At 39.7% G+C, this 25,727-nt stretch overlaps 1 protein-coding gene across 1 annotated transcript; it reads left to right on the top strand.

Moving 5' to 3' along the window:
• Window positions 1–21,388: 21,388 nt before the first annotated feature.
• Window positions 21,389–23,400, top strand: LOC136219206 (desmethyl-deoxy-podophyllotoxin synthase-like). Its single transcript, XM_066006497.1, has 2 exons — window positions 21,389–22,412; window positions 22,723–23,400. Exons 1-2 carry the CDS (start codon window positions 21,495–21,497, stop codon window positions 23,332–23,334), a joined length of 1,530 nt encoding a protein of 509 aa, XP_065862569.1. The 5' UTR covers window positions 21,389–21,494; the 3' UTR covers window positions 23,335–23,400.
• Window positions 23,401–25,727: the final 2,327 nt, after the last annotated feature.

Here is a 25,727-nt window from a genome sequence, read left to right as displayed (position 1 = left end):
CGGTTATGAGTTTACCTGGCGGTTTAGCTAATTTAATAACTCATTAATGATCTTTTATGGCCGAGTCGGCGGCCAGCCGTTATAGAGGCGAATAGAGAGATCCGCCAGCGGATCTCATCGAGCTGATCCGTGGAGATCCGCCAGCTAGCTTCCCTTTGGGGATCATTACGTGGCGTACTCTGAGGTGAATATCTCTTTTGGTCCTCAGGATAATATCTCGATGTTATCAGAAGCCCCCCAAAATGTCCTTAAAGTCCTTTAGGGCTTTTGAACTTCCGCGCGCCGTCATAAACACTTGCATTAATGAGCACACTGTTCAATGCCATTGGATGATCGACACGTGTGGTGGACACACTGTCCCAGGAAGGAGAAAACTCCTTTCTTCTTCTTACGCTTTCTCTTTCTTCCTCATTTCTCCATTTTTCTCCTGCGCTCGAAGCTTTTTCTGGGATTTCTTCAGAATTTCGCACCAAGCTTCCGATTTCTCATGTAAGTTCATTTTCTTTTCGTTTTAACTTTTCCTGGATGTTTAGAAGTTCGTCTTCATCTTCTAGATCGACTTCAGAACTTTTTAATTCCTCTTCTCCTCCTGAAATAGAAGTAGATTTTAGCTGGACCACCTCGTCGTCGGAGAACTCCCATTCTTCCGAGGACACGGTTAATTCCGATTTAGCTGAGTTTGATAACTCGGCACGTAATCATTACCAGACTCGTTCCACTAGGAATCCTTCTCTTTTTACTTCTATCTCCGGTGCTGTTCCGACCGGTGACCACAGGTGGTTCCGGGGATCAATGGCCTCTTCTTCGATTCCTCCTAAGAAAAAGAATCCCCGAGCGGAGTCCACTCCGTCTCGTATGAGTGCCGCGGATCTAGCGAATCTGGCGAATCGCTTTCCCTGGATCAAAAATTATGAGACCCAGCTCGCCGCATCTCATCAACATCCTTCCTGTCCGCCTAGCGGCTTTCTCACAGTGTATAGTAGTCATGTGGAGAGAGGGTTCCGACTTCCTCTTCCAAAGATGATGGCGGACATCCTTTCTTACTTTGACATCACAGTCAGCCAGCTACATCCTAACTGCTGGTTGGACATTGCTTTAGACTGCTACCTTGCCTCGAATTTAGGAGTTGTATACACGGGCCGTATCTTTAGAGATTTTCACAAACCCTCAAAAAGGAAGTCCGAATCTTATCTCACGTTCGCCAAGTTTGGAGTTTATTCGCCCTTTAGCGAAAAAATGTCTAATGTTCATTGCTGGGATGAGAAATTCTTCTACGTGAAGATAAAGGATGGCGAACCATTGAGTTTTCCTTCAGTCTGGAATCCCAGGCCGCTACATATGGCGGGTGACATGCGAATTTTAATGAACAATGATGAGGAGGTAGCGGAGCTCATGAAGCAGATCAAGGCAGATGCATGGACTTATGCAGATGCCTTAGCTTTCATGATGAGTGATATCCCATTGATTCGCTTGGAAGGGGATCGATTTATTTACTCAAAGATTGCGCAATTTGACCAAGGTACCCTTCATTTCTTCGTGAACTTTGATTACTTTAATGTTTTCTTTGGTAGGGGTGTATCTAAGGCCAATCACGCTCTTGCAGAGACGCGCAGGAAGTTTTTGGAGGCTAAAGCACGCAAGAAAGGTCAAGCGGTAAATCCCCCAACTGATACTGGTAAACGTCCTGCAGAGACAGTGGTTGAGCCGCCACTAAAGAGGAGAAATCCCATCACCACTGGAGGCCCTAAGCTTATGGTGGATGCCATGAGGTCCGCCAAGCCTGCTGAAGAGGTTGCACAGGTAGTCTACCTTTTGATTTCCTTTCGTTCATCAAGTTTTGGACCGGAGTATGACTTTTTCATATTTGTGTAGACGGCGAAGCCTGATATTGGTGGATATTGGTCCGCCAAATTAGGAACCCAAGGTTCTTTTGAGAACGAATCCATCCTAAATGATCTGGATGAGGCCTTGGGTCAGGTGGGTGAAGTGCAGAGGAACTATAACCAGATTCCGGGTTCAATTCATGCTCAAAAAGGGAAAACGGAGCTCCTTTCGGTGAGTTTCTTTAGAAAGGATGTAGATAGTATTAGCTCCTTAATCCTTTTAGCCTTTTGATTGAATCGTTTGTTTTTTACAGTTGTATGCTCGCCTTCGCACCATGGAAAATGAGCTCCTTCAGAACGTGGCGGACAAGGCAACTATCGAGAGGTTAGAGAAAGAGATAGTGGAAGCCAATTCCACCATCGCTTCTCTTAATGCAGGTCTTTCTTCGGCGAATGCAAACCTTGCCTCTGCCACTGCCGCCTTATTTCTCAGGGATGAGGAGATTAAGAGTTTAAAGGCAAAGATTGCATCCGATGCCAAAAGCTATGAAGACGCCCTTGGAGAAGCTGAATACACAGCGGGTGTGCAAGCTTTTTATTATGGCGAGATGCTTATGGCGTACTTCTCCTTGGCGCATCCTGAGGTTAACTTCACAGATCCGCAATTCGCTGTCCCCGAACCAGAAGATGTGGCGAGGTTTAATAAAATGCCAGATGCTAAGGAGTACCTCCGTGATTACGTCCGGAGATGGATGAAGGGACCTATGGAGGAAACCAAACCCTCTACTACGGTCTTGGCGGATGAGCTTGAAGAAGTGCCCCTCAAGGCGGATGCAGAACCAATTCCTGATTAGGCTCTTCCACTTGGTCCCACATCTTTGGCAGATAAGGAGGTATCTTCTGATGGCGTATCTGCGAATGTGGAGAAGGAGAATCCCCAAGCAAGCACCGTGGGAGAAGAAAGCGCAAAGGAGGATGCTCCTATTGTTGTTTAGCTTGCTTTTATTTGAGACATTGTAAAAACATTTTTAAGTACAATTTGTTTTGATCCTTTATGGAAACTATATTACTTTACCTTTACGTTTGCGTAAGGAATTATATAGACATCTAGGATTTGGAGTAGGTGGCCAGCCATACTCCACTGTGTGAACCTTTGCGAAGGTTTGGTAGCTGTTCTATTCCTTCTAGAGGAAGTAAAGCTGCCCAGGGGATCGATTTGCTACCTATCTTTGAGGTGAAATGATCCGCCCGTAGGACTTGTGAATTCCTTCCTGAGAAGGATAAGAGAGTGTAAAGACCTTGCGTCCAAGGATCGTTTTAACTCTATTGGAGATTGGGATCCGCCTAGAGACGGATCCGCCCATAAGATTGATCCTCTTATGTTTTTAAGGGCATCGAGGATGTATCTCTAAGATAGCGATACATTGCAAATGTGGAGCGCGTTGGATGCCCCCCTCTTTTTAAGACTGGAATATTGATATTGCTGCAGTAAACAATAAAAAGAACATAGATAATAGAACAAATGATGTTCATTAATGGGAGAAATGCCTTATTACAGCAAGTAGGTCTTATAAGTGAGCCTCGTTAAAACCTTTAATAAGAAAAACCACATGGGAAAACGCTTATTAAAGGAAAAAGAGTACTCAAGACCGTGTATACACTTCATTTTCTGACAAAGTATTTGCGGAGATTTTGGAGGTTCCACGTGCGTGTTAGTGTATTGCCCTCCATGTCCTGTATCTTAAACGTGTGTTAGACGAGGTGCCGCGGCCTAATCTCCCGGGCGGACCGGGGGGTGGACAACCTCATGGCGACATAAGCGGTGATTGGCGCCGAAAGCAACCAATCGCGGAATCAAGCTGCTCGGCAGGACCGGAGCTCGGAGATATGGAAGAGTCACCACCCACGAATGGGAAAATGAACACCGATCCCTTGCGGGAGATCGGTGTGGGTTCGGGAAACTTAGGTATGAGCCGAGAAGGCTAGCTCCTTTCCGGAGAAAGGCTACTAGGCACCCCGACATTGCCCGGTTATGAACCACCGGCCTCCTACTCAGCATGTTAGGCAATAACGGACTAATCGTATACTTCTTTAAGTTTAAAATTCATTTGAAACCCTTTTCTTTCTCTTTTTGGAAACCATTTTGAGCATATGATATTGAAAAGCCACATCAGTAAAGAATCACTCATTTATGTTTATACATACACAGAGAGGGGGAAGAAAGAAGTGATTTATTTACAACCGTATTTAAATGTTATGTTGTGTGTCTATTCTACATTAACTTAATTCCCCAAAATGATGTTTATTACATGGTTCGCACCTTAATCGCCGTTGGAACGATTTAGGTGCGTTTTAAAACCCCGTTTGATGAAGCTTACCCGAGTCGCCGTTGGAACGACTCGAGTAATTGAAAACGTTAAAGTAAAAGCCTTTTAATGAGAAAACGTGGTTAAACATAGAAGTCAATTTTATTTTGTACAAATTCATTAAGAAAGCGATTCAAAATCTCCATTATTAACAAAGAAAACGATTTTGATTACAATGTTCGCTTAATCCGTCGTTGGAACGGACTAAGGTTTTAAAACGTCGTGTTTTGAAGACGATTTGAAATATCAACCAAAATGACTCTATTTATCTACATTAGAGATTCAAGAAAGCTCATTAGCTTAAATAATTTAATTGAAAACTCTCTTTTTGTGACTTATTTTCCCCACTTATTTAATGGACTCTCTAACTATTATAATTACCTCAATAAACACATTTAGGCCCAAAAATTAATTTTTCCAAGTGAAGCCCATTTGAAACATGGATTTATAAATGACCAAAAGAAATAAAGAAAATAATATAGATATATATTTACACATTTTAGCCCAAAAGACATAAAATAAGAGTAAAAGAAAATATACTATCTAATACATATATAAGAAAGAATAATGAAAATAATATATTTATACTTTAAACATAAGAAAATAGTGAATGAAATTCATAAATAGGAAAATAGCATTTATCACTCAAAATAATTTTATTTAACAATAATTAAGATAACCCAAATATACCCCAAAACTATATATATATACATAACTAGTATAATCCTAATGTTAAAAAGACTATATGTTCATCCCCCAATATCTACTAATTATTTCCCAAAATGCCCAAGTAAATAACATTTAAAATAGAATTTAATGTAATTTAAATGAATAATAATAAAAAAGAAAGTAATATGTACATATACAAAAAAAATTAGAATAAAAATGGAATACCAATCTCCTAAAATAATTATATATGTTAAAGTTTTAAAACAATTTGAAAAGAATATATTACATAATTATATATATATATATATGTACTAAGGATTAAAAGTCTAAAAGTTAAGAAAAAGGGACTGAAATGGCATTTTTTACATTTTGGCAGATTTACCGACAGAAAATCCGTCGGTAAACAGCATTTAGTGACAGAATTGACAAATTACAGCAGCACTCCAATATTTTCCAGATTTATTCAAAAGCTTTAAATTAAATCTAATTCGATCGTTTTGGACTTCCGAACTACCAAAGATGGATCATAGTCGAACACGGAAGTTCCTAAAACGATGTTTTTATTTTAAAATGTTATTTGGAAACCTCTTTTAAATAAAAAACTTATAATTACAACATTTTCGATACCCGAACTACCTTTTTATCGGATCACGGTTCATATTGGGATATCCAAAACGAGGTTTTTATTTTAAAACAAAACCGAATTTTATTTAACACGAAACGAAAATCAAATAAATACGTTAATTAAATAAAACGTGACAAAATAAATAAATAACTAAAGGAATAAAAACTATAGCATAAAAAAATAAATAGAAGGAGAGAATAAATAAAATAAAGAGTCTAGTCCTCGGATAATACCTTTAATTCGGTATCTGAAAGTCGAAGCCGATTGATTCCACGAACCGCGAGCTCCCGTTTTTTATGAAAAATTTAGTAAAAATTGAACTTAGAAAATTTAGAGATTTTCAATTTTAGAAAAAAAAAATGTTTTTTTCCCAAAAAATCCACTTCCTCGCTCTAGAAAAATATATAGTGTGAGAAAGCTCTCCCAAAAATCCTCCCCCCTCCACCTTGGGATCCGTGCCCTTATATAGGGAAACGGATCCCGGAACAATGGGCGACGCCCAAAAAAAATTGGGCGTCGCCCATTGTGGTTGGGCGGCCGCCCAACAATAGTTGGGCGGCCGCCCAACAATGTTGGGCGATCGCCCAACGGCGTTGGGCGAGCGCCCAACGCGAGGTTGGGCGCCCGCGCCCAACCCTCATCGGGCGTCCGCCCGACGCGTTGGGCGTTCGCCCGACGTGGTTGGGTGCCCGCCCGGCGACCCTCGGGGCGTGTCCCGCACCGTCGGACGCGTACACTCCGTGGCCGCCGAGCGCGCGTTCCGCGCAGCTAGACGCTCGCACGTCGCGGCCGCCGAACGCGCGCCCCGCGCTGCCAGGCACGTGTGCTCAACGGCCCACGAGGGCTTTCACCGCCAGCGGTCCCAGGCATTGCTCGGGCGTCGAGAGCGTGCCACTCGCGGTGCGTCCGACGGACGCCGTGCGCACGTCTCGAGCTGTCAAGCGGGCGTTCGACCATCGTCGTCCGCGTGCGGGATGTCGTTGTGTGCCCGCGTCGTGCCGTTAATTTTCCTCAGCTTATTATTCTTTATATATTTTTCAAAACTTCCGAAATCAATCGCTTCGACCGTCTTGTTTCAGGTTTTCGTCACAGGTCCTCCGACTCGGTGTCTGCAGTTGCCCCTACTTTTCTATTTTGACAGTGATGTGTGTGGTTCGAAAATGTTTTTACTAACGTAACACATGCAATGTAAAACATATAAAAGTAAAAGACACGTAACGAGTAGGAGGAAACATACCTGACCTTTGCGCTGCACGCTCCGGCGTTGCTCTCTGACTGCATCAGACTCTGCTTCGGGCTGCACCCTAGTTCACGACCGCGGGGATAATGGCTAAATAGGTACCCTAGTTTACGACCGCGGGGATAATGGCTAAACAGCTACCCTACTCCAAGATTGCGGGGATAATGGCTAAATAGCTACCCTGATTTACGACTGCTGGGATAATGGCTAAACAGCTACCCTATTTCAAGATCGCGGGGATAATGGCTAAAAAGCTACCCTATTTCAAGATCGCGGGGATGATGGCTAAACAGCTACCCTGGTTTACGACTGCGGGGATGATGGCTAAACAGCTACCCTGGTTTACGACTGCGGGGATAATGGCTAAACAGCTACCCTATTTCAAGATTGCGGGGATAATGGCTAAATAGCTACCCTGATTTACGACTGCGGGGATAATGGCTAAATAGCTACCCTGGTTTACGACTGCGGGGATAATGGCTAAACAGCTACCCTATTTCAAGATTGCGGGGATAATGGCTAAATAGCTACCCTGATTTACGACTGCGGGGATAATGGATAAATAGCTACCCCATTTCAAGGTTGCGGGGATAATGGCTAAACAGCTATCCTATTTCAAGATCACGGGGATAATGGCTAAACAGCTACCCTATTTCAAGATCGCGGGGATAATGGCTAAACAGCTACCCCATTTCAAGATCGCGGGGATAGTGGCTAAACAGCTACCCTATTTCAAGATTGCGGGGATAATGGCTAAACAGCTACCCTATTTCAAGATTGCGGGGATAATGGCTAAACAGCTACCCCATTTCAAGATCGTGGGGATAATGGCTAAACAGCTACCCTAGTTTACGATCTTAGGTAAATATGGCTCAAAAGCAACTCCGGTCTGCGACCATGAGTCAGATGGCTCAAAAGCAACTCCGATCTGCGACCGTGAGTCAGATGGCTCAAAAGCAACTCCGGTCTGCGACCGTGAGTCAGATGGCTCAAAAGCAACTCCGGTCTGCGACCGTGAGTCAAATGGCTCAAAAGCAACTTCGGTCTGCGACCGTGAGTCAGATGGCTCAAAAGCGATGGCTCAAAAGCAACTCCGGTCTGCGACCGTGAGTCAGATGGCTCAAAAGCAACTTCGGTCTGCGACCGTGAGCCAGATGGCTCAAAAGCAACTCCGGTCTGTGACCGTGAGTCAGATGGCTCAAAAGCAACTCCGGTCTGCGACCGTGAGTCAAATGGCTCAAAAGCAACTCCGGTCTGCGACCGTGAGTCAGATGGCTCAAAAGCAACTCCGGTCTGCGACCGTGAGTCAAATGGCTCAAAAGCAACTCCGATCTGCGAACGCGAGTCAGATGGCTCAAAAGCAACTCCGGTCTGCGACCGTGAGTCAAATGGCTCAAAAGCAACTCCGATCTGCGACCGCGAGTCAGATGGCTCAACAGCAACTCCGGTCTGCGACCGTGAGTCAAAATGGCTCAAAAGCAACCCTGGTCTCTAAATCGACCTCAGGTTTGTAGTGATGCATATAGATGGATGAATGTAGCCTAGTCTATGGATGCATGTAAACACCTATGTGTGTGTGTAGGTGACTGTGCGTGTGTTTGAATGTGCATAAGTGTGGCTTATGTGTTTTGCTTTATGCGGATGTATGGACATGTGTGTATGCAAACTATGTACATGTGGATGAAATGCTCGGATGGATTCCCTTTTCATAGGCTTGGAGGATTTTTGTAGCTTCAGATCAAGAAATGATGTTTCGGGCCGTCCCCAAGGAGTGCGAGGATGAGGGCGAGGTTAAGTTTGAAACCAAGGGTTGTAAGGATAAGGATTTGGTCTTGATGAGCTCGTGTCAAAGGGGCTCTCGCTTTTAACCAGAGTTTGACGTATTCATTTTTTCCCCAATTTTTGCCTGAGCTGCCCTTTTCGGGTTTTCAACTCAACGGGATCTCTCCGATGTTCTCTATCTCTCCTTTTGCATGAACTGCCCCTAGGGGTTTTCAATTCATCTTTTCTATATCTCACTGATTTTCTCTATCTCTCCTTTTTCTTGGATCGCCTCTTTGGAGGTTTTCAATCCAACCTTTTTGTTCAATTTTTCTTCTCTTTTTCTTTCTTTCTTGATTGTGAATGATACCGGATAGCACAGGGGGTTTATATTCACGGGCCATTTCTATGCTAATCATTTGATGATGAGTTCATGCCCGATGCCTTCGTTAATGGAGAAGCTTCCGGAGTGAGATGGATGTTGATCTGATTGTAGGGCCGTGCCCCCGATTAAAGTTACCGTCTTGGTGTAGGTTAGAAGTTGATGCGGGCGTATGCCCCTGCCAACTCGAGGTGAGATTTCATGTGCGCCAAACTAGGGATACTGCCGTTGGGAGTAGCTATGGAGGAGAGACGCTTCGGTCGAAGTTTGACCCTTGAGAGGACCACATAGGAGCAGAGGAACCAGACTTCATGGAGCCTGAGAGAGAGGAATAGTCTTCTTTTTTTTTAGTTTTTCTTTTTTATAGATTTTGGATTGGTTTATGGGTGTTGGGGTGATTTCAGTTGAGATGGGGTGTCTATTGATGCGGGTGTTTTCATTACAAATGCAACCGTCTAGCTTAAATAAAGCACCTGGCAAAGATACATTGAATTGTTTACTGCTCAGTTTATTAACCACTGTCACCAAAGCATGCCCTTTCGGGTTTTCACACTTCAGTTATTTTAACTCTCTCCTTTTACCCCGGAATTTTCAAATAAGCGCCCCGTGGGGTTTTCACTTATTGGGGTGTCCCTTATTGTTGCATAGGCCGTCCTTTGCGGATTTTCAACCTATCGGGATTTTCTTTCTTTCTTTTTTTTTTATTTTCATGAGAAGGATTCCTCGGTTCCCTCGAGATTGATTAAAGTTCTGAACTTTGTTACCGCCTTCGGCTTCACTTGACTACGCATTTGATCTTTCTTCGTTACAGTGAGCTTTTCTCGTACATTTGATTACACATTTGCTGGGTAATGTCAACCGCTTTTGCCACCTTGACGCCTCTTGGCTGATCACGTCAGCTTTTGATTTATTTTCTTTTACTTCCGATTGACTTGACTTTGCCCCAGGGCCTTTTTAGCATCATTTTTTCGTTTTTCTTCTTCCTTTGTTTAACTTTGAGTCATCATAGGTCTAAACCCTTTCGTTGATCCTGGAACAAAATACTTTATCGCTGATAGGTTAGTTGCCCCCGCCTCATTCTAAATGGCGCACTCCTGTACTTGTGTCCCCCTTTGGGGGGAGAAATCTTTGTCGGTGCCTCAGTGTAAGTATGGCTCTGAGGGCTTGTTGCTTGCTCCATATTTTCTTTTCTTTTTCTCTCTTTTGGACTTTGTTGATTGTCGCTCAATCTTCTTTCTGCCAAAAGCCGATGAGAACCCTTCGTTTGATGGGTCTACGCCCGACTTATCATCGTAGAGTCAGGGAATCGTTTCTCATGATTTATTTTGCTTTTTTTTTCTTTTTTTACTCTCTTAATTTTCTCTCTTCAGTGGTTAAGTATTGAGCAATAAGTATATTCTAGATCTTACGTCCGTGCTATGATAGAAGCGGGAATATCTCAATTGAGTAGATATCAAATGTAAGTACGTATGTTTAGGATAAATTTGCGGAAACGAAATTTCATTGAATTCAAAAGCAGGTTAATAACATCTTGTGGAATAGAAGATAAAATAAAAGACAAGGATAAAGACTACAAGTGCAATCCTCTCTCTCATACTACTTCAGGAAGCTTCAAGTTCACCTGCTTCCTAAGTGTCCTCAATCTAGAGAACTTCTTCTCTCGCTTATCCTGATCCGTGATAGACCTCACCGTTCAAGGAACAAGTCGAAGACTTCATCCGCTGAGAAGGATCTGGATCACTTATCTTCCCAGCTTCGATGAGATCTTGGATTTCATGCTTCAACTTCATGCAAGTGCTTGTTTCGTGACCATATTTTTGGTGGAAGTGGCAATAGCCCCTGCGTTTGACTAATTCAGTGGTGTGACCTCCCGTGGCTGGTAGAGGGTGAAGTAAGTCATGCATTCGTAGACCCTCCAACACTTCAAACAAGGGTTGAGTGAAAGTGGAGAATTCCCTTCCCTCCCTTCTATACTGAGTGGGCGACGGAGGGCGAACAACCCTGGTAATCTCATGTCCTTGGTGGTGTGGATCTTGTTGTGTTCGTGAAATATGGTGTGAGACTACCCTTGGTGGAGTGAATGTTTGTGGATTAACTTGTGACGCGAGCTGGAACATAGGTTTCTCCACAGCAGCTTTCGGGATCTCCACAACCAGTGACTCACTCAGGACCTCCCTGACCAACCTTTTCAGCTCTATCTTGAATTCATCTGCAGCAAGTATCTCGGGAAGAACTCGCTCGATTTCTGCTCTGAGATTGAAATCTCCTATCATCTCTTGGGAATTTTCAACCCCCTCATGCTTAGTATTCTCCGGATAATTAAGAGCACGTTTGAACTCATCAGAAAAGATGTATTTGGCTAAAGCCCTTTGCACACGGCTCTCAAGATTGTGGTTAGAATTGCTGGACTGGGCCATGAGTTGGGTGTCTAACAAGGAAAGAGAAAGGATCGGTGAGTGGAGCTTTTTAGGCATTATGAATTTTGATGATGCACGTGCGATGCGAATGCTAAAGCTATCTACTTGTGCCTCCTATAGATGGATGTATGATTTATGCATGATTCGTGGTCTGCGCTTTATTTCTTACAACATAAACACGATTTGACTGGAGCTAAACCCCTTTTTTTCTTTTTCTTTTTTTTACCAGAGCCGTCGGCAGTACCTCGATCGTTTGTGCTAACTTACCAGTTTGGAAGTGCCAATGTCTGAAACCATTTCGACTGTTATACACACACTAGTACGAACCCTACAAGTTAACCTTGCAATGCTTTACAAGATGTACAATGTTGAATGACGCTCGACACGACTGACACTTGTAAGATTGAGACGACCCTCATGATATGTAAAATCCCCTATGACACTAGGTAAATGAGAGTGTACCCCGATGATATCCGTGACGTGTAGATACATTGGAGGGGTAGCGATATGAGTGGTGGGAATGGCATATTTGGTACATCGATACGACTCACGATCTAAAAAGAACAACCTAAGCGATCATGCCTGAGGTGTATGTGAGGGATTGCCATCCTTGGTAGTAATGATGTACTTCGAAGATACGCGGTGTTACATGGACTGATATGATGCTCATGGTATGTCCGAGACTCAAACAGACCGTGACGGAGACATGCGGGGCACTTGTCCATAGTTTACTTGGTATTGATACTAATAACAGGGAACCGTCTTTCTGGGAAACACAAGTTTCCTGAAACAGGTCGACATAGAGGATGTGTCCTAAACTAGAAGCAAGCGGGACGAGACCACCGCATATGGGGTGTGGGTCAATGGTTAGTTTAAACCCAAGACACGAATACATAGGCGTACCAATGAAACCTTAGCGTGTTATGCAGAAAGTGGTGATGCACGGGACATGCCCTAAATAGGTTAAGGCATAGGGGAGACTCGAGTGACATATGTCATGTGCGCCAATCGTCAGCTTCTCCTGGAAAGCAACTATTACGATGATGGGTATTATATGACGGGATAACGAACACGGAATTCCCGACACTCGAGGTACGAATAGGATGCATATGTCAACGTACGAGGTACGTGCCAATTATTAACTCCTACTTGGCTCACTAGCATCTTGACATAGTGGTTTGAAACGTGGTCCGTTCAGGAAATACGATGACGTACGTGGTATGCCTTAGAGGTAGCCAAAAGGCATGATGGGAGTCCCACTTGATGTGCCCCCACGATTGACTTATACGTAACTCACGAACGATGGGATGGCTTGATTTTGGGATTTCGACCATTGTGGGGGAAATCCAACATGCTAGGTACGAGACACGAATAGGGTACGCATATGACACACGTATTATCTGACCAACTTTGGGTATAGATGAAGCACAAAGATGACTCGAGAGGTACCTTCTAACAACATTGGAGGTGTAAGCTCGACACGATACCGACACGCAGGGTGTGGTTCAAGGATTAACTTAAGCTAGGGACCCAAATACCTCGATGGATTTGCGGACATCAGTGCGTCCGGAAGAATGAGAGGTGTCCTAATCCGATCGAGGTATCAATGAGACGGAAATGAAGACTTACCTGGTACGTGTCGAAGGTCAATTTGTTTCATAGCGCAAACCCAACGAAGATATGTTTTATGAGAATCACTAAAGATCTTACGCGGATATGTCTGACGTATTCGGTCCATCATTGATAGTTGAGATACCAACGATGACACACAGGGTGGACATCCATAGTTCGACGGGAACCTATTACTATGAACAACTCGAGGAGCAACGAGGACGCGAACCAAGACCTTTGAGGTAAGTGCCAAATGTTGGACTTAGCCGCGGTATGAACAACTCGATACTACTGATACGAGTGAGACTCAAATAGCGACACATAGGGCATATGTCTCAGACTCGTGAATAAGGCAATTCGGAGTTTGGGGGCGCATGGACAGCGGTACCAATGATGTAGGGAGAGCGTGTCGAGGATTTGACAATAGAAACAAACCGATGTTTGAGACGTACTCCAGATATGAGTGACAATTTACAGGGCGTACGTCAAGAGTTTGATAGGAACCTCATGACATGAACGACTCAGTGTGTCAAGGTATGGGCGGGATGCCCGAGATATCCCATAAGGTACGTGCCTAAGGGTGTGACTTGGACTCGATGACATGAATCACTCTATATGACAGGTACGGGCCAAAAGTTCAACTTGAACTTGTCGATACAAATGACTCGACATTGGGGGTGTAAGCAAGATGCACGTGATGACATATATGAACTTGCCCCAGATTCGACTAGAACTCAATGACATGAGTGACTCGACATTTGACATGCGAACAAGACGTACCGAACCGCGTATATGGGTGTGTGCCACAAGCTTAACCCTGACTGGATGGTATAAACGGCTCAGTTTTCGACATGTGAGTAAGGTGCGAGGGATGACCTACGGAACGCGCGTCAAAGGTCGGTCCAGAATTGGATAGCCTAATGACATACTCGTGGGCTACAAATATTGACAAGGCGATATGTGGGGCACATTTTGACAAGGCCCAACGTATAACTAAAGCGCAAGTGGTGACATAAGGGATACGCACCGAAAGCTGATACGTGTTCGAAGGACTAGTGTCACATGTTTGGAATACTGATGTGTTACGATATATGATGACACACCTGGTATGTCTCATATCGATTTGCCCATTTTTGAAGATGCGACAGTGTGTCTCAAGGAGGCCAAGGATGCGCGGGTTACCTTAGTACAATGACGTGTCGATATACAAAGTACGGTCGAGAGTACCAATGGGGGCATGAGGATGACCTACTAGCTAAGAGTTTAGTGCAATGACGCATGGATTTATTAGATGTGACGAGGTGCCATATAAGGTGCCAGTTAAAACGCGGATGTGACACCATGACTTCGTGTGAAGCGTGCGTCAGAGGGTTAATGCGATCCCTTTTTGATACATCTCTAAAGTTTAGTACCACCGCCCACCCTCAGACAGACGGTCAGACAGAAGTGGTCAATCGAACTTTGGGAAACTTACTTCGCAGCAAGTGTAAGGATAAGCCCAGGATGTGGGACGTGGTCTTGGCCCAGGCTGAGTTCGCCTACAACGGATCTGTACATTCGGGAACTGGAAAGTCACCCTTTGCGGTGGTATATACGAAGACCCCGAATCATACTCTTGATATAGCACATCTTCCTAAAGGGAACGTGACCGCTAACCAGCTAGCCAAAGACTATGTACAAATGCATCAAGAGGTGAAGGAAACTCTTGAGGAGAGAAACCAGAAATTAAAAGCTAAGGCGGATGAGCACCGCAGGGACCTATAGTTTGAAGTTGGGGATGAGGTTATGGTATATTTGGGTAAAGAGAGACTCGCCAACGCCCCAAGTAGTAAACTTCGACCTAGGAAATACGGGCCATATAAAGTCACTAAGAAGATCAATACCAATGCCTATCATGTAGCGTTGCCAAATTGGCTTGGTAAAATGTCACCAGCTTTCAATGTCCGTGACCTCAGCCCGTGGAAACCGGATGGCCCTCTGGACACGAGCAAGTCAGCGCCCTGCTCTTTTAAAGAAGGAGAGAATGATGCGGACATCCCAACTAGGGCCACCGCCCAAACACGCCCTGGCGGATCCTCCGACGCCACATACCACACAAGCAACGCAAGCACCTATCAGGGCGGATCCTAGGGATGCACAAGTGGAGCGGATCTAGGCGTATACGAAAGGGGCGGATCTCAGATTATAAGAGAGGGCGTATCAACTTCTATTCCTAGGCGGATCCCCAGGCTTACTTCCTCACGAAGTAAATCACCAACCACCCTGTCATTCCGTACCTGCACCTCTGTACGAATTGTCTGGGTGTGTTACCTATTTTACCCATTTATCTACCGCTTTGTTGTAACCCTAGTAGGGGTAGTCTTGGTCTTTATTATCATTAGGGGATGTATTTAAACCCCCACTTTTGTAAGGATTGGGCAACTTTTCATCAATCTAAAATCATTCTCTTTGAGAACCAAAGGTTTATACCTTGTTATATTGGGATTCACTCCTTTTAGTTTAGCTAGAGAAGGACCTCTTTGTTGGTTTACAATTAAAACCTTCATTTATCGCTTTTAATCTGTATCATTTTCCCCACTAGAAGAGCTCCTCAAAGGTGTAAGAACGTATTTGATCCATCCTGCGAAGCAAAAAAAATTGATGAAACAACTAGATTTCAAAGAATTTTTAGAGATTGGGGATCCGAATTATAAAATTCAGAGAGTGAGTGTATTTAGAGAGAGAAAATAGAGGGAGAGTGCGTGTGTTTAGAGAGAAAATGAAAATAAATTAAAGAGAGATGTGAAAGAATGAGGAAATGGTGAATTTGATATTTTATTTTTGTTTGGGGTTTGTTTGTGTTAATTAGATAATAAATCAAATTTGGTCAAAATTAGTCAAATTTTGTTTTGGGGTTTCTATAATGAACTTCAAACCGACTAATTTGTTTAAAGGGACTTATTTTCATTCGACCATTTTACAGAAACAATCCATTGATAACATAGAATAAGCAAATTAGCAGCAAGATTAAGGATGTCATTTTACTATCGATGGAAGACCTTCAAGTATGTATTTCTAAATATTCTCTGTTGAGCCAGTTTATTCCATCTTTATCTATTTACTGCAATACCATATTGAAAGAGAACAATAATTATATACATCTTATTACCTTGAATTGAAAAATAAATGGAAATAAATAAAGCGAAAGAAGAAACAGCTTATACAATTTTGTTTTTTCAATTAAGGAAGGTGAATATCCCACATCGGCATTTGAAATTCTTCTAAGTAAATAAAGATGGTCAATCGAAACATTCATTTATTTTCCCTTAATGAATAACACTTCTTAGATGAGATTGTAAAGATAATGGAATCACATGTAACCCATATGTTGATCCATCTGATGTGCAAAACCAAACTTGTAGTTTTGAGATTGCTTTTCCTAATCATTATAAGACTTTACAATTTTGATAAAGTTGAGAGATGGATCTCCGCTTTGAACAATGTTTTCGTGATGAGTGTAATAAATTTAAAAAGCTCAATTATATCCCACATTGGGTACAAATGTTTTTGTATATCACTTTATAATCAAAATTCGGTTTTGTTTTAAAATAAAAAACCTCGTTTTGAGATCCCAATACGAACCGTGATCCGATTAAAAGGTAGTTCGGGTATTAAAAACGTTGTAATTATAAGTTTTAAAAAGATATTTCCAAATAACGTTTGAAAATAAAAACGTCGTTTTAGGAAACTCCGTCATAGACTATGATCCATTTTTGGTAGTTCGGAGATCCAAAATGATCGAATTAGATTTAATCTAAAGCTTTTGAACGAATCTGGAAAGTTTTGGACTGCTGCTGTAATTCTCCCTTTTCTGTCACTAATAGCAGATTGGCGACGGATTTTCCGTCGGTAATCTTCTGGAAAATGAAAATTCATATTTTTAACCCATTTTCTCAACCTTTTGGTATTTGATTCTTATATATGTAAGTATGTAATTATGTAATATGATTATAAAAATTATTTTTGGGGTCATATAACTATTAATTATCTATTATGTAGCTATTTATTCCATATTTGAAATTTAATTTGTTTTGATTCATTATTTGTATATATGTATATATATTTTTGGGTTATCAAAATGTGGGGTTTAGCTATTATTTGGGGAGGGTGTTTTCTATATACTTATTATATCATTTTTTTGCATTTATGGCCTTCCATTACTTTTACATAGTATTAGTTAGGATGAAAATGTATTATATTTTGTATTCTTTTTCATTTTCTTTATTATATCATATAGTATTTCTCACTTATTTTTATATATAAATATATCCTTATTTTTAGATAAAATCATATATATATATGTATTTCTATTTTATTTTTGTATACATGTATATATTCCAAATGAGTTGTACTTGGTGAATTTTGGTTTAATTGGTTCATTAGTGTAATTATGTGTGAATAAAGAGTTGATTGAGTGAAAAAGGGAAAATAAAATCACAAAAAGAGAGTTTAATTTGCTTATTTAAACTTAAGTTTTTCTAGATATTCCTAAGTGTAAATAACGTTTTTTTGACATTTTTAAACCATTTCTTAAAACATCACGTTTTAAAACCTTAATTCGTTCCAACGACGGATTAAGCGAACCTTGTAATTAAAATTGTTTTTAATTGTAAATAATAGAGTTTTTGAATCGTTTTCCTAAATGGTTTTTGAACAAAATAAATTGACTTGTATGCTTAATCACGTTTTCCTGTTAAAGCTTTTATCTCAACATTTTCAAACGCTCGAGTCGTTCCAACGGCGATTCGAGTGAACGTCATTAAACGGGGTTTTAAAACGTACCTAAATCGTTCCAACGGCGATTAAGGTACGAACCATGTAAATAAACTCGTTTTGGGGAATGAGTTTAGATTAGAACTAGTGTACAAACTAAAATCACACCGTGAATAAACCAACTCTTTCTTCTCCCCCTCTCTCTCCTATGTATTTTAAATTTATGCAAAATGGGTGATTCTTTACCAAAATGGCTTTCAATAATATATGCTCAAAACGGTTTTCAAAACGAGAAAGAAAAGGTTTCAAATGAATTTTAAACTTAAAGAGATATGCGATTAGTCCGTTATCGCCTAACACGCTGAGTAGGAGGCCGGTGGTTCATAACCGGGCGATGTCGGGGTGCCTAGTAGCCTTTCTCCGGAAAGGAGCTAGCCTTCTCGGCTCGTACCTAAGTTTCCTGAACCCTCACCAGTCTCCCGCAAGAGATCGGTGTTCATTTTCCCATTCGTGGGTGGCGACTCTTCCATACTCCGAGCTCCGGTCCTGCCGAGCAGCTTGATTCCACGATTGGTTGCTTTCGGCGCCAATCACCGCTTACGTCGCCATGAGGTGTCCACCCCTCGGTCCGCCCGGGAGATTAGGCCATGGCACCTCGTCTAACAAGTGGCGACTCCGCTGGGGACGCGAGAAATTTGATTCCGGAAGGCGTGTATTAAGCCCTTAACGGGGACGGATTGTATTATTTCTTTTCGTATGCATTCATAAGCATTATTGCAAACCTTTTGGGTAATTTCCGCGAAACCTCTAGCGAGAGTCCATTCGTCGCTCGAAAGAGGCTAGTGTAAGTTCCCCCTTACAGTAAGGCACCAAAGGGTCCCCATCCATTCGTTAGGGGCGAATTTGTGCGGTCCTGTGAGGTCCCGCGATCAGCCGTGTCAGCATATAGTAGCCTTAGAAGTTGCCATAGGATTACCCGTTACTATTTTTGATGTGATAAATGAATCAGTTCGTGTTTTCAAATTGCCATGATACGTGTCTAATCCTAAAATATGTAAAGAAAATGAAACGATACGTTAATATATACTCTTAAACCGATATACAAACTACCCCAAAGCATCGAAACGATTCGAACTAAAGACGACTTAGTCATCTCGTATGAATGAACTTGTGCGGCCCGCCTGGTCCCTTTCCGTGTCTCGAAGAAAGCACATGTTCAAGACATATGCTATGACGTAAGCACGTATTAGTGTGAATCGGTTTGGTATTAAGGATAGTTATATCTCGATTCAAAAGACTATATTAACAGTAGCCGTTATTCACATTCTTTAAATAGGTTGGGATAAAACGAGATTATGACAAAACGAAAACAAAGAACATTTCTGTTTCGAATGACCCAGAGTTTCGCAAACGTGGTCCATCCCTTCCGAATAAAAGACGAGCTCTTACGTTATGCCGTGTGTTGTTCTTAAGAGAAATGGACGTATTTGCGAAAGTGACTAAGAAAATAAAAGAAAATGAAATGACCAAAATCATTCTGTATCTACGATATATACCCATCTCGAGGGTAGTTAAAGAAAATGAACCAATGTCGTTGAATACGTGCCTCGAACTGGTATATACGCCGTTTAAAATCACGAAGCCGAATTAGGCTAAACTGCATAAATTGCGCCATATGGACGAGACTGTGGGTTTGACTAATGGCTCGATCATTTCGACCGTAACCAAAACTACAAGAAGTATGGCCCGATCTGCGTGTTTGCTTGACTCGTGCCTAATTGAAAAAGAACGGTAACATCCCTGCCTCGAATAAGCATGCGATTCAACGAAACGTTGATTTTCTATAACCACGCTAGGATGATATATCCCGTAAATTGGAAGAAATAAAGAGTTGTTAATAGCCGAAAGATTACCATGCGCTCAAATAAGACTCACCGTCTTTTCACGTGGCAAAAACGAGCAAACGGATTCTTGACGCTAAAAACAAACACGTTACGCGATGAGTCTGTTCCTTAAAATAAAAAGTGATTTCATCACTAAACAAACACGTGGTTGCATCTCTCGATAGATCCAAAAGATCCCATCGTAATCCAAAAATCGAGACACGAACCTACGTGAATAAAAGGGAACGAGTCATTATCAATAACGAACGATTGAACCAGAAGAATAACTCGTACCGCGTCTAAATCTGAGATACGCTCAAAAGGGAGTCAAAACCCGAACTAATGCGTCTCACAAAATGACAAAATACGAGTTATCCCGAAAGGACAATCCGCTTGGTCGATATCTTAGTCACTAAACGCTGATACGTTAAAACGAACTGTATTGTCTGATGAATGATTTACTTTTCCGCAATAATCGACGGCATCACGCGTCCCCTGGACCGCAATGTGAGCCCCAAACCAAAATCCTAGAGCCCCCCCGAGCCTTGGGTTGGCTCCACCCCTGTTGAGACAACACAATTTTTTTTGAAATCCGAGAAGCTGGATTCGAAATAGAACTAAATTTAATTACAAAAAATGAATTGTTTGGAAATGCGCTTTAGGAACCAAGGCTACACCATGAACCAATCGATAGATTTCTCAGAAGGTAGCTGAACATAATTTAGGTAAGTCATATCCTACTCAATTTAGGTGAATCCGGTAGAATGTAATCCAAATCGGACTCAAAGACTTTCCTATTGGTCAATGTGTCAGAGGAAGAATAATATTTTTATTTAACTAGATCTGATGACTCTATTGCTTTGGAAGTTCATGGTTACATAAGATAAAAACACGTGTACTGATATTATATTAATTTGCATGTTACAGAGAATAAGAATAAAAGAAAATGGAGCGAAAAAAAGAACAATGAGAAAGATGGTAAAAATTTAGAAAAACTAAAAAAAGTTGGAAAATCCAAAAAAAAATGAGAAAAATAGGAAAAAATTATGGAAAACAAGAAAAATGAAGAATAAGATGAGAAAAACGAGGGGAAAATGGAAATAAACAATAAAAATAGGGATAAATGGAAAAAAGTGATAAATTGAGAGAAAACAAAATCAAAGGAAAATAGAAGAAAAATGGAAAAAAATGAAAATAAATTGGTTTCATAAAAAAATAATAATAAATAAATAGAATTTTTTTTATCCAAATTTGGTGTATTGGAAATTAGAACAAAATTTAGTATAATGAAGTTTGTAATTACATGCAATTTAATCAAAAAAAAAAATTAATGATGTGATAATGGTAATTACATTGGAATTTTTTTTTTTAAAAAACTGTAACCAAACGTATAGACATTTTGATGTAATGGATATGCCAAAGCTGATGGTTTAGCATCTCTCTCTCTTAATCTGTGAACTCACTGCCGTGTAGTCTCTATTTTCTAATAGATTAAAACCTCTATAAATTAATAATGTCGAGACTATAAAATTTTATTAATTTATAGAGATATTAATTTATCGAATATTAATTTACTTAATTGGCCCAAGTTGGAACTAGAAAAAAATATTATTTTAAAGACATTATTAATTTATCGAGTATTAATTTACATTGTGATTGCAATTTGCATTTAATGCTCTTAATTTGACTTTCACTGTTCAGGTATTGAATCCATGTTCTCTGCTTTTGCTATGAGGAGGTCATCAATTTGACTCACTGGATTTTGCAATTCAAGAAAAAAATTGAATATCAAACAGAACAAATTCTATTTAATTTCCTGGCGGGCTACCTATCAGCCACTAGAATTGAAAAATCCACATAAAATATTTTAATATATCCTCATAAGTCTTTGTTATTGCTGCATAAAATGAAGCATTTCTCATATGGAATCATAACATAACCCTCTCTACTCAATTAATTTCAATCATGGAAGAATACCATCATAACCACTTCTTCTCATTTCCTGCATTATTCACTTCCCTTTTCTTCATCATTATTGTGGTCAGGATATGGAAAAACAAAGGCTCCAAAGCTCCGAATCTCCCTCCCGGACCAAACAAGCTACCTCTGATAGGAAACATTCACCAAATGATCGGATCTCCGCCGCACCAAAGACTCCGGGACTTGGCAATCAAACATGGCAGTGTTATGCATCTTCAGCTCGGTGAAACTTCAAACGTCGTCATTTCATCCCCCGAAGCTGCAAAACAAGTCATGAAAACTCATGACGTTGTCTTTGCTCAACGGCCTTTTCTCTTATCTGCCAGTATTATAACTTATAACTTCACCGATATAGCATTTTCACCGTATGCAGATTACTGGAGACAGCTCAGGAAAATCTGCATACTCGAATTGCTTAGTGCGAAGCGCGTGCAGTCGTATAGGTCGATCAGGGAAGAAGAGGTGTCGAATCTGATTCGGACTATTTCTTCTTCTTTTTTGGGGAAGTCATTCAATTTTAGCAGGAAGTTGTTTTCTTTGACTTATGGAATTGCTGGAAGGGCTACTTTTGGTAAGAAGTGTAAAGATCAGGAGGAGTTTATTCCACTTGCTGAGGAAATGACCGAGGCCGCAGGAGGATTTGGTTTAGCTGATTTGTTTCCTTCGATTAAATTGCTTCATGTGATCAGTGGAACGAGGTCTAAAATTATGAGACTCCGAAATGATGCAGATAGAATATTTGACAATATAATCAATGATCATAGAAGTAGAAAGAAAGAGTTGAAAGAAGAGGATCAGGAGAAGAAGGAAGAAGAAAATCTCCTTGATGTTCTTCTGAGGCTTCAGGATCATGGAGAACTTGAATTTCCATTGACAAATGATAACATCAAAGCAGTCATCCTGGTTAGTCAACTATTCTCTCATTTCAGCTACTATTAGAATGAAATTACGACTCAATGAACTATTCGGTGATTAACACAAAATTAATCATGCCCAAGGTTATAAACATGAATCAAACAACATAATCACATCAAACTAAATTGACGCGATATTTGTTTTCTGCAGAGAATGAAAAGTTGTATATTTTCATTCAATCTCTTCCTATTTATAATATGATAAATGTGTTGGGTTTGGATTAGGTGGGATCCCATTAAGGATGATCCACCGGTAATATCCAACATTCTGAAAATAAAACCTGCTAATTCTATTTCAGGACATCTTCATTGCGGGCAGCGAGACATCATCAACAACAGTAGAGTGGGCAATGTCTGAAATGCTGAGAAATCCAACAACAATGAAAAAGGCACAAGAAGAGGTCAGGAGAGTTTACAATAAGAAAGGAAACGTGGACGAATCGGAGCTTCAAGAACTGAAATACTTGCAACTAGTTATCAAAGAAACCTTGAGACTACATCCTCCCGCTCCTCTACTACTTCCAAGAGAAAGTAGAGAGAAAAGTGAGATTAATGGGTACGAAATACCAGCAAAAACAAAAGTAATTGTGAATGCTTGGGCAATAGGAAGAGACTCAAATCATTGGGAAGATGCAGAAAAGTTCTACCCGGAGAGATTTATTGATAGTAGCATTGATTTTAAAGGGAATAATTTTGAGTTTATACCATTCGGAGCAGGAAGGAGGATGTGTCCTGGGATGACATTTGGTATAGCTAATGTGGAGCTTCCACTTGCTCAATTGCTTTACCATTTTGATTGGAAACTTCCCGGTAAGATGAAACCGGAAAATCTAGATATGATAGAGGGTTTTGGTGCTACCATGAGAAGGAAAAATGATCTTCACTTGATTCCTATTCCCCCTTCCTTTTAGCCTCTTTTGTTCAAGAAATTTATGTCATAAGACCTTGTTATATGGTCATAGCTTCTGTTATGCATCTTTAAGGATAGTTCTACTCTACAATAAAATACTAAAGAGATCATAAAAAAAAAAAAAAAAAAAAGAAATTGGGGGTGTTATTGATTTACAGGTAGAGAAATGGAATAGTAAAAAAATTTCACTTTTTACCCAAGTACCTAATTCTCCCGATTACACCAAAAAAACCCCGCATGCATATTTTAAGAGCATAACTTCCATTAAAGTAGTATAGCTCTGTTCGTATGAAATTAAGGTGATAGGTTGTTGGTTTGAACCATCTTTTTAGAAAGAAAATACATAAGTTCCAAATCTTTTAGTACAAATTTAACCATAACAATTCAGTTTTCTTTAAGCTTACTAAAAAAATATTCAAACCAAAGCAATTTTCTTTTGTTATAAATGATAAACAACAATTTTAACCTAATTTTGGTTAATATATGCAGCAACGATATTCAAACCACAACATTAAAAAAAATTAACCTAATTAACAACAAATTAAGAGAGCAGAAAGACCTTATCAGTAGTATTACCATGAGAGAGCAACAGAAGATTGAAGGCAGCAGTGCAGATGAGAAAAAACGCAGCAGATGAGAGAAGAAGCGGAAGAATCTATCGTATGCGAGATGTGGCGGGAGAGAAAAACGCAGCGCAAGAGGAGGAAGGGGCCTGGGCTGTGCTGTAAATTAATGTAACTAATATCTCAAAAAAATATATTTTTGGGTCCCTAAAATCTTGGGCCCTGGCAGGCGCCCCACAAATCAAAGCCCAGGGCCGGCCCTGTAAAAATTCTGGTGATGATCTTTTCATCACGTTCAAAATAGCACCAATATAGACTTAACATTTATAATATAACATCAATTTAGGATTAACATTTGCATCATAGCATCAATTTAGGAATTATTACCAGAACGTGACACATCATCCGTTAAGTTTGCAAACTCAGCGCTACATCACATAAGGTACTAAAATAGGTCTAAAGTTTGTAGAAAGTATCAATTTAGGTCTCACATACAAAATATCACCAATATAGACTTAACGTTTACAAAATAATACAAATTTAAGCTTAACGTTTACAAAATATATCCAATTTAAGATGTGTCAAAAAGATAATTTTATTTTTCTAGCATGGTACAAATTAAGGAACTGATATTAGGAACTTTGGATTTTTGTGTGGCTCTATGGTAACATTTTGGATGAGTTTTGACAATTGATATTTTGTGTGCCAACATGGTCATATATCAATATCATTTTAACTAGTGTTAATTTTGTAGATATTCAATTACTTTTAGTTTGTATATATTATATGAGCTCATGGAATTTAGGAGTCATGAAATTATTGATGAAAAACAAATATAAGATCTTAATGGGCAAATAATAATTAATTATATTAGGGTAAATAATTATAAAATCCTTATGTTTTTACTTAACACACTAGTAAATCCATCATATTATTATAAGGTCCTTAAGTTTTATTTTGATCAATTATTTAGTCCTTCCATTTATTTTTGTAAATAAAAGTCCAAAATTGCCGTTAGGTTATATACATAAAAAAAATTAGGGTAAATAATTATAAGGTTCTCATGTTTTTACATAAAAAAACTAGTAAGTCCATCATATTATTATAATGTCCTTAAGTTTTATTTTAATCAACTCTTTAATCCTTCCATTTGTTTTTTAGATGAAAGTACAAAATTGTCCCTAGTTATATACATAAAAAAAAAATTTATCTTTTAGTTTCAAATTTAATCTAAATATTTTTAATGATGTTTTTGAAATATATATACCAAAATTGATATATATTATTTATTCTCTTAAATTTTTATTTTTTAATATAATATTTTAATACTAACATTAATATTATTATGAATTTTCGATGACTTAAAAATATCAGATTCTATTTGTTGATTCATAAAATTTATTAGAGATAAATAAAGATTACTTTTTATTATTTTTGTATAATTTTACTTCTATTTTAATAATTTTTGAAATATTTTTCATTTATTTTGTTAGTCAATAAATTTTATGTTACTAAATTAAAGTTCTATAATTATATAAAATTTAATAAATTACTTAATATAGGAGAGATTATGATTATGTAGAAAAAAGAGAAAAAAAATATAAAATAGGAAAAATATACTAATATGTTTATTATTAAAACATAGATTAAAGGGTAATTTTGGTATTTTAAAATTTATTTAGTTTAGTTTGACCATTGACTCAAACATAAGGATTAAGGAGTTGACGAAAATGAAGACTGAGGGACTATATAATTATTTGTAAAAACAAAGGGACTGACTAATCTATTAGGTAAAAACACATGGACCTTATAATTATTTACCAATTGTATT

Source organism: Euphorbia lathyris, chromosome 2 (genome assembly GCF_963576675.1).
Source record: "Euphorbia lathyris chromosome 2, ddEupLath1.1, whole genome shotgun sequence".
NCBI classification, from domain to species: Eukaryota; Viridiplantae; Streptophyta; class Magnoliopsida; order Malpighiales; family Euphorbiaceae; genus Euphorbia; species Euphorbia lathyris.
The sequence above is the reverse complement of the archived record's forward strand: the minus strand, read 5'-3'. Positions and strand labels throughout refer to the sequence as shown.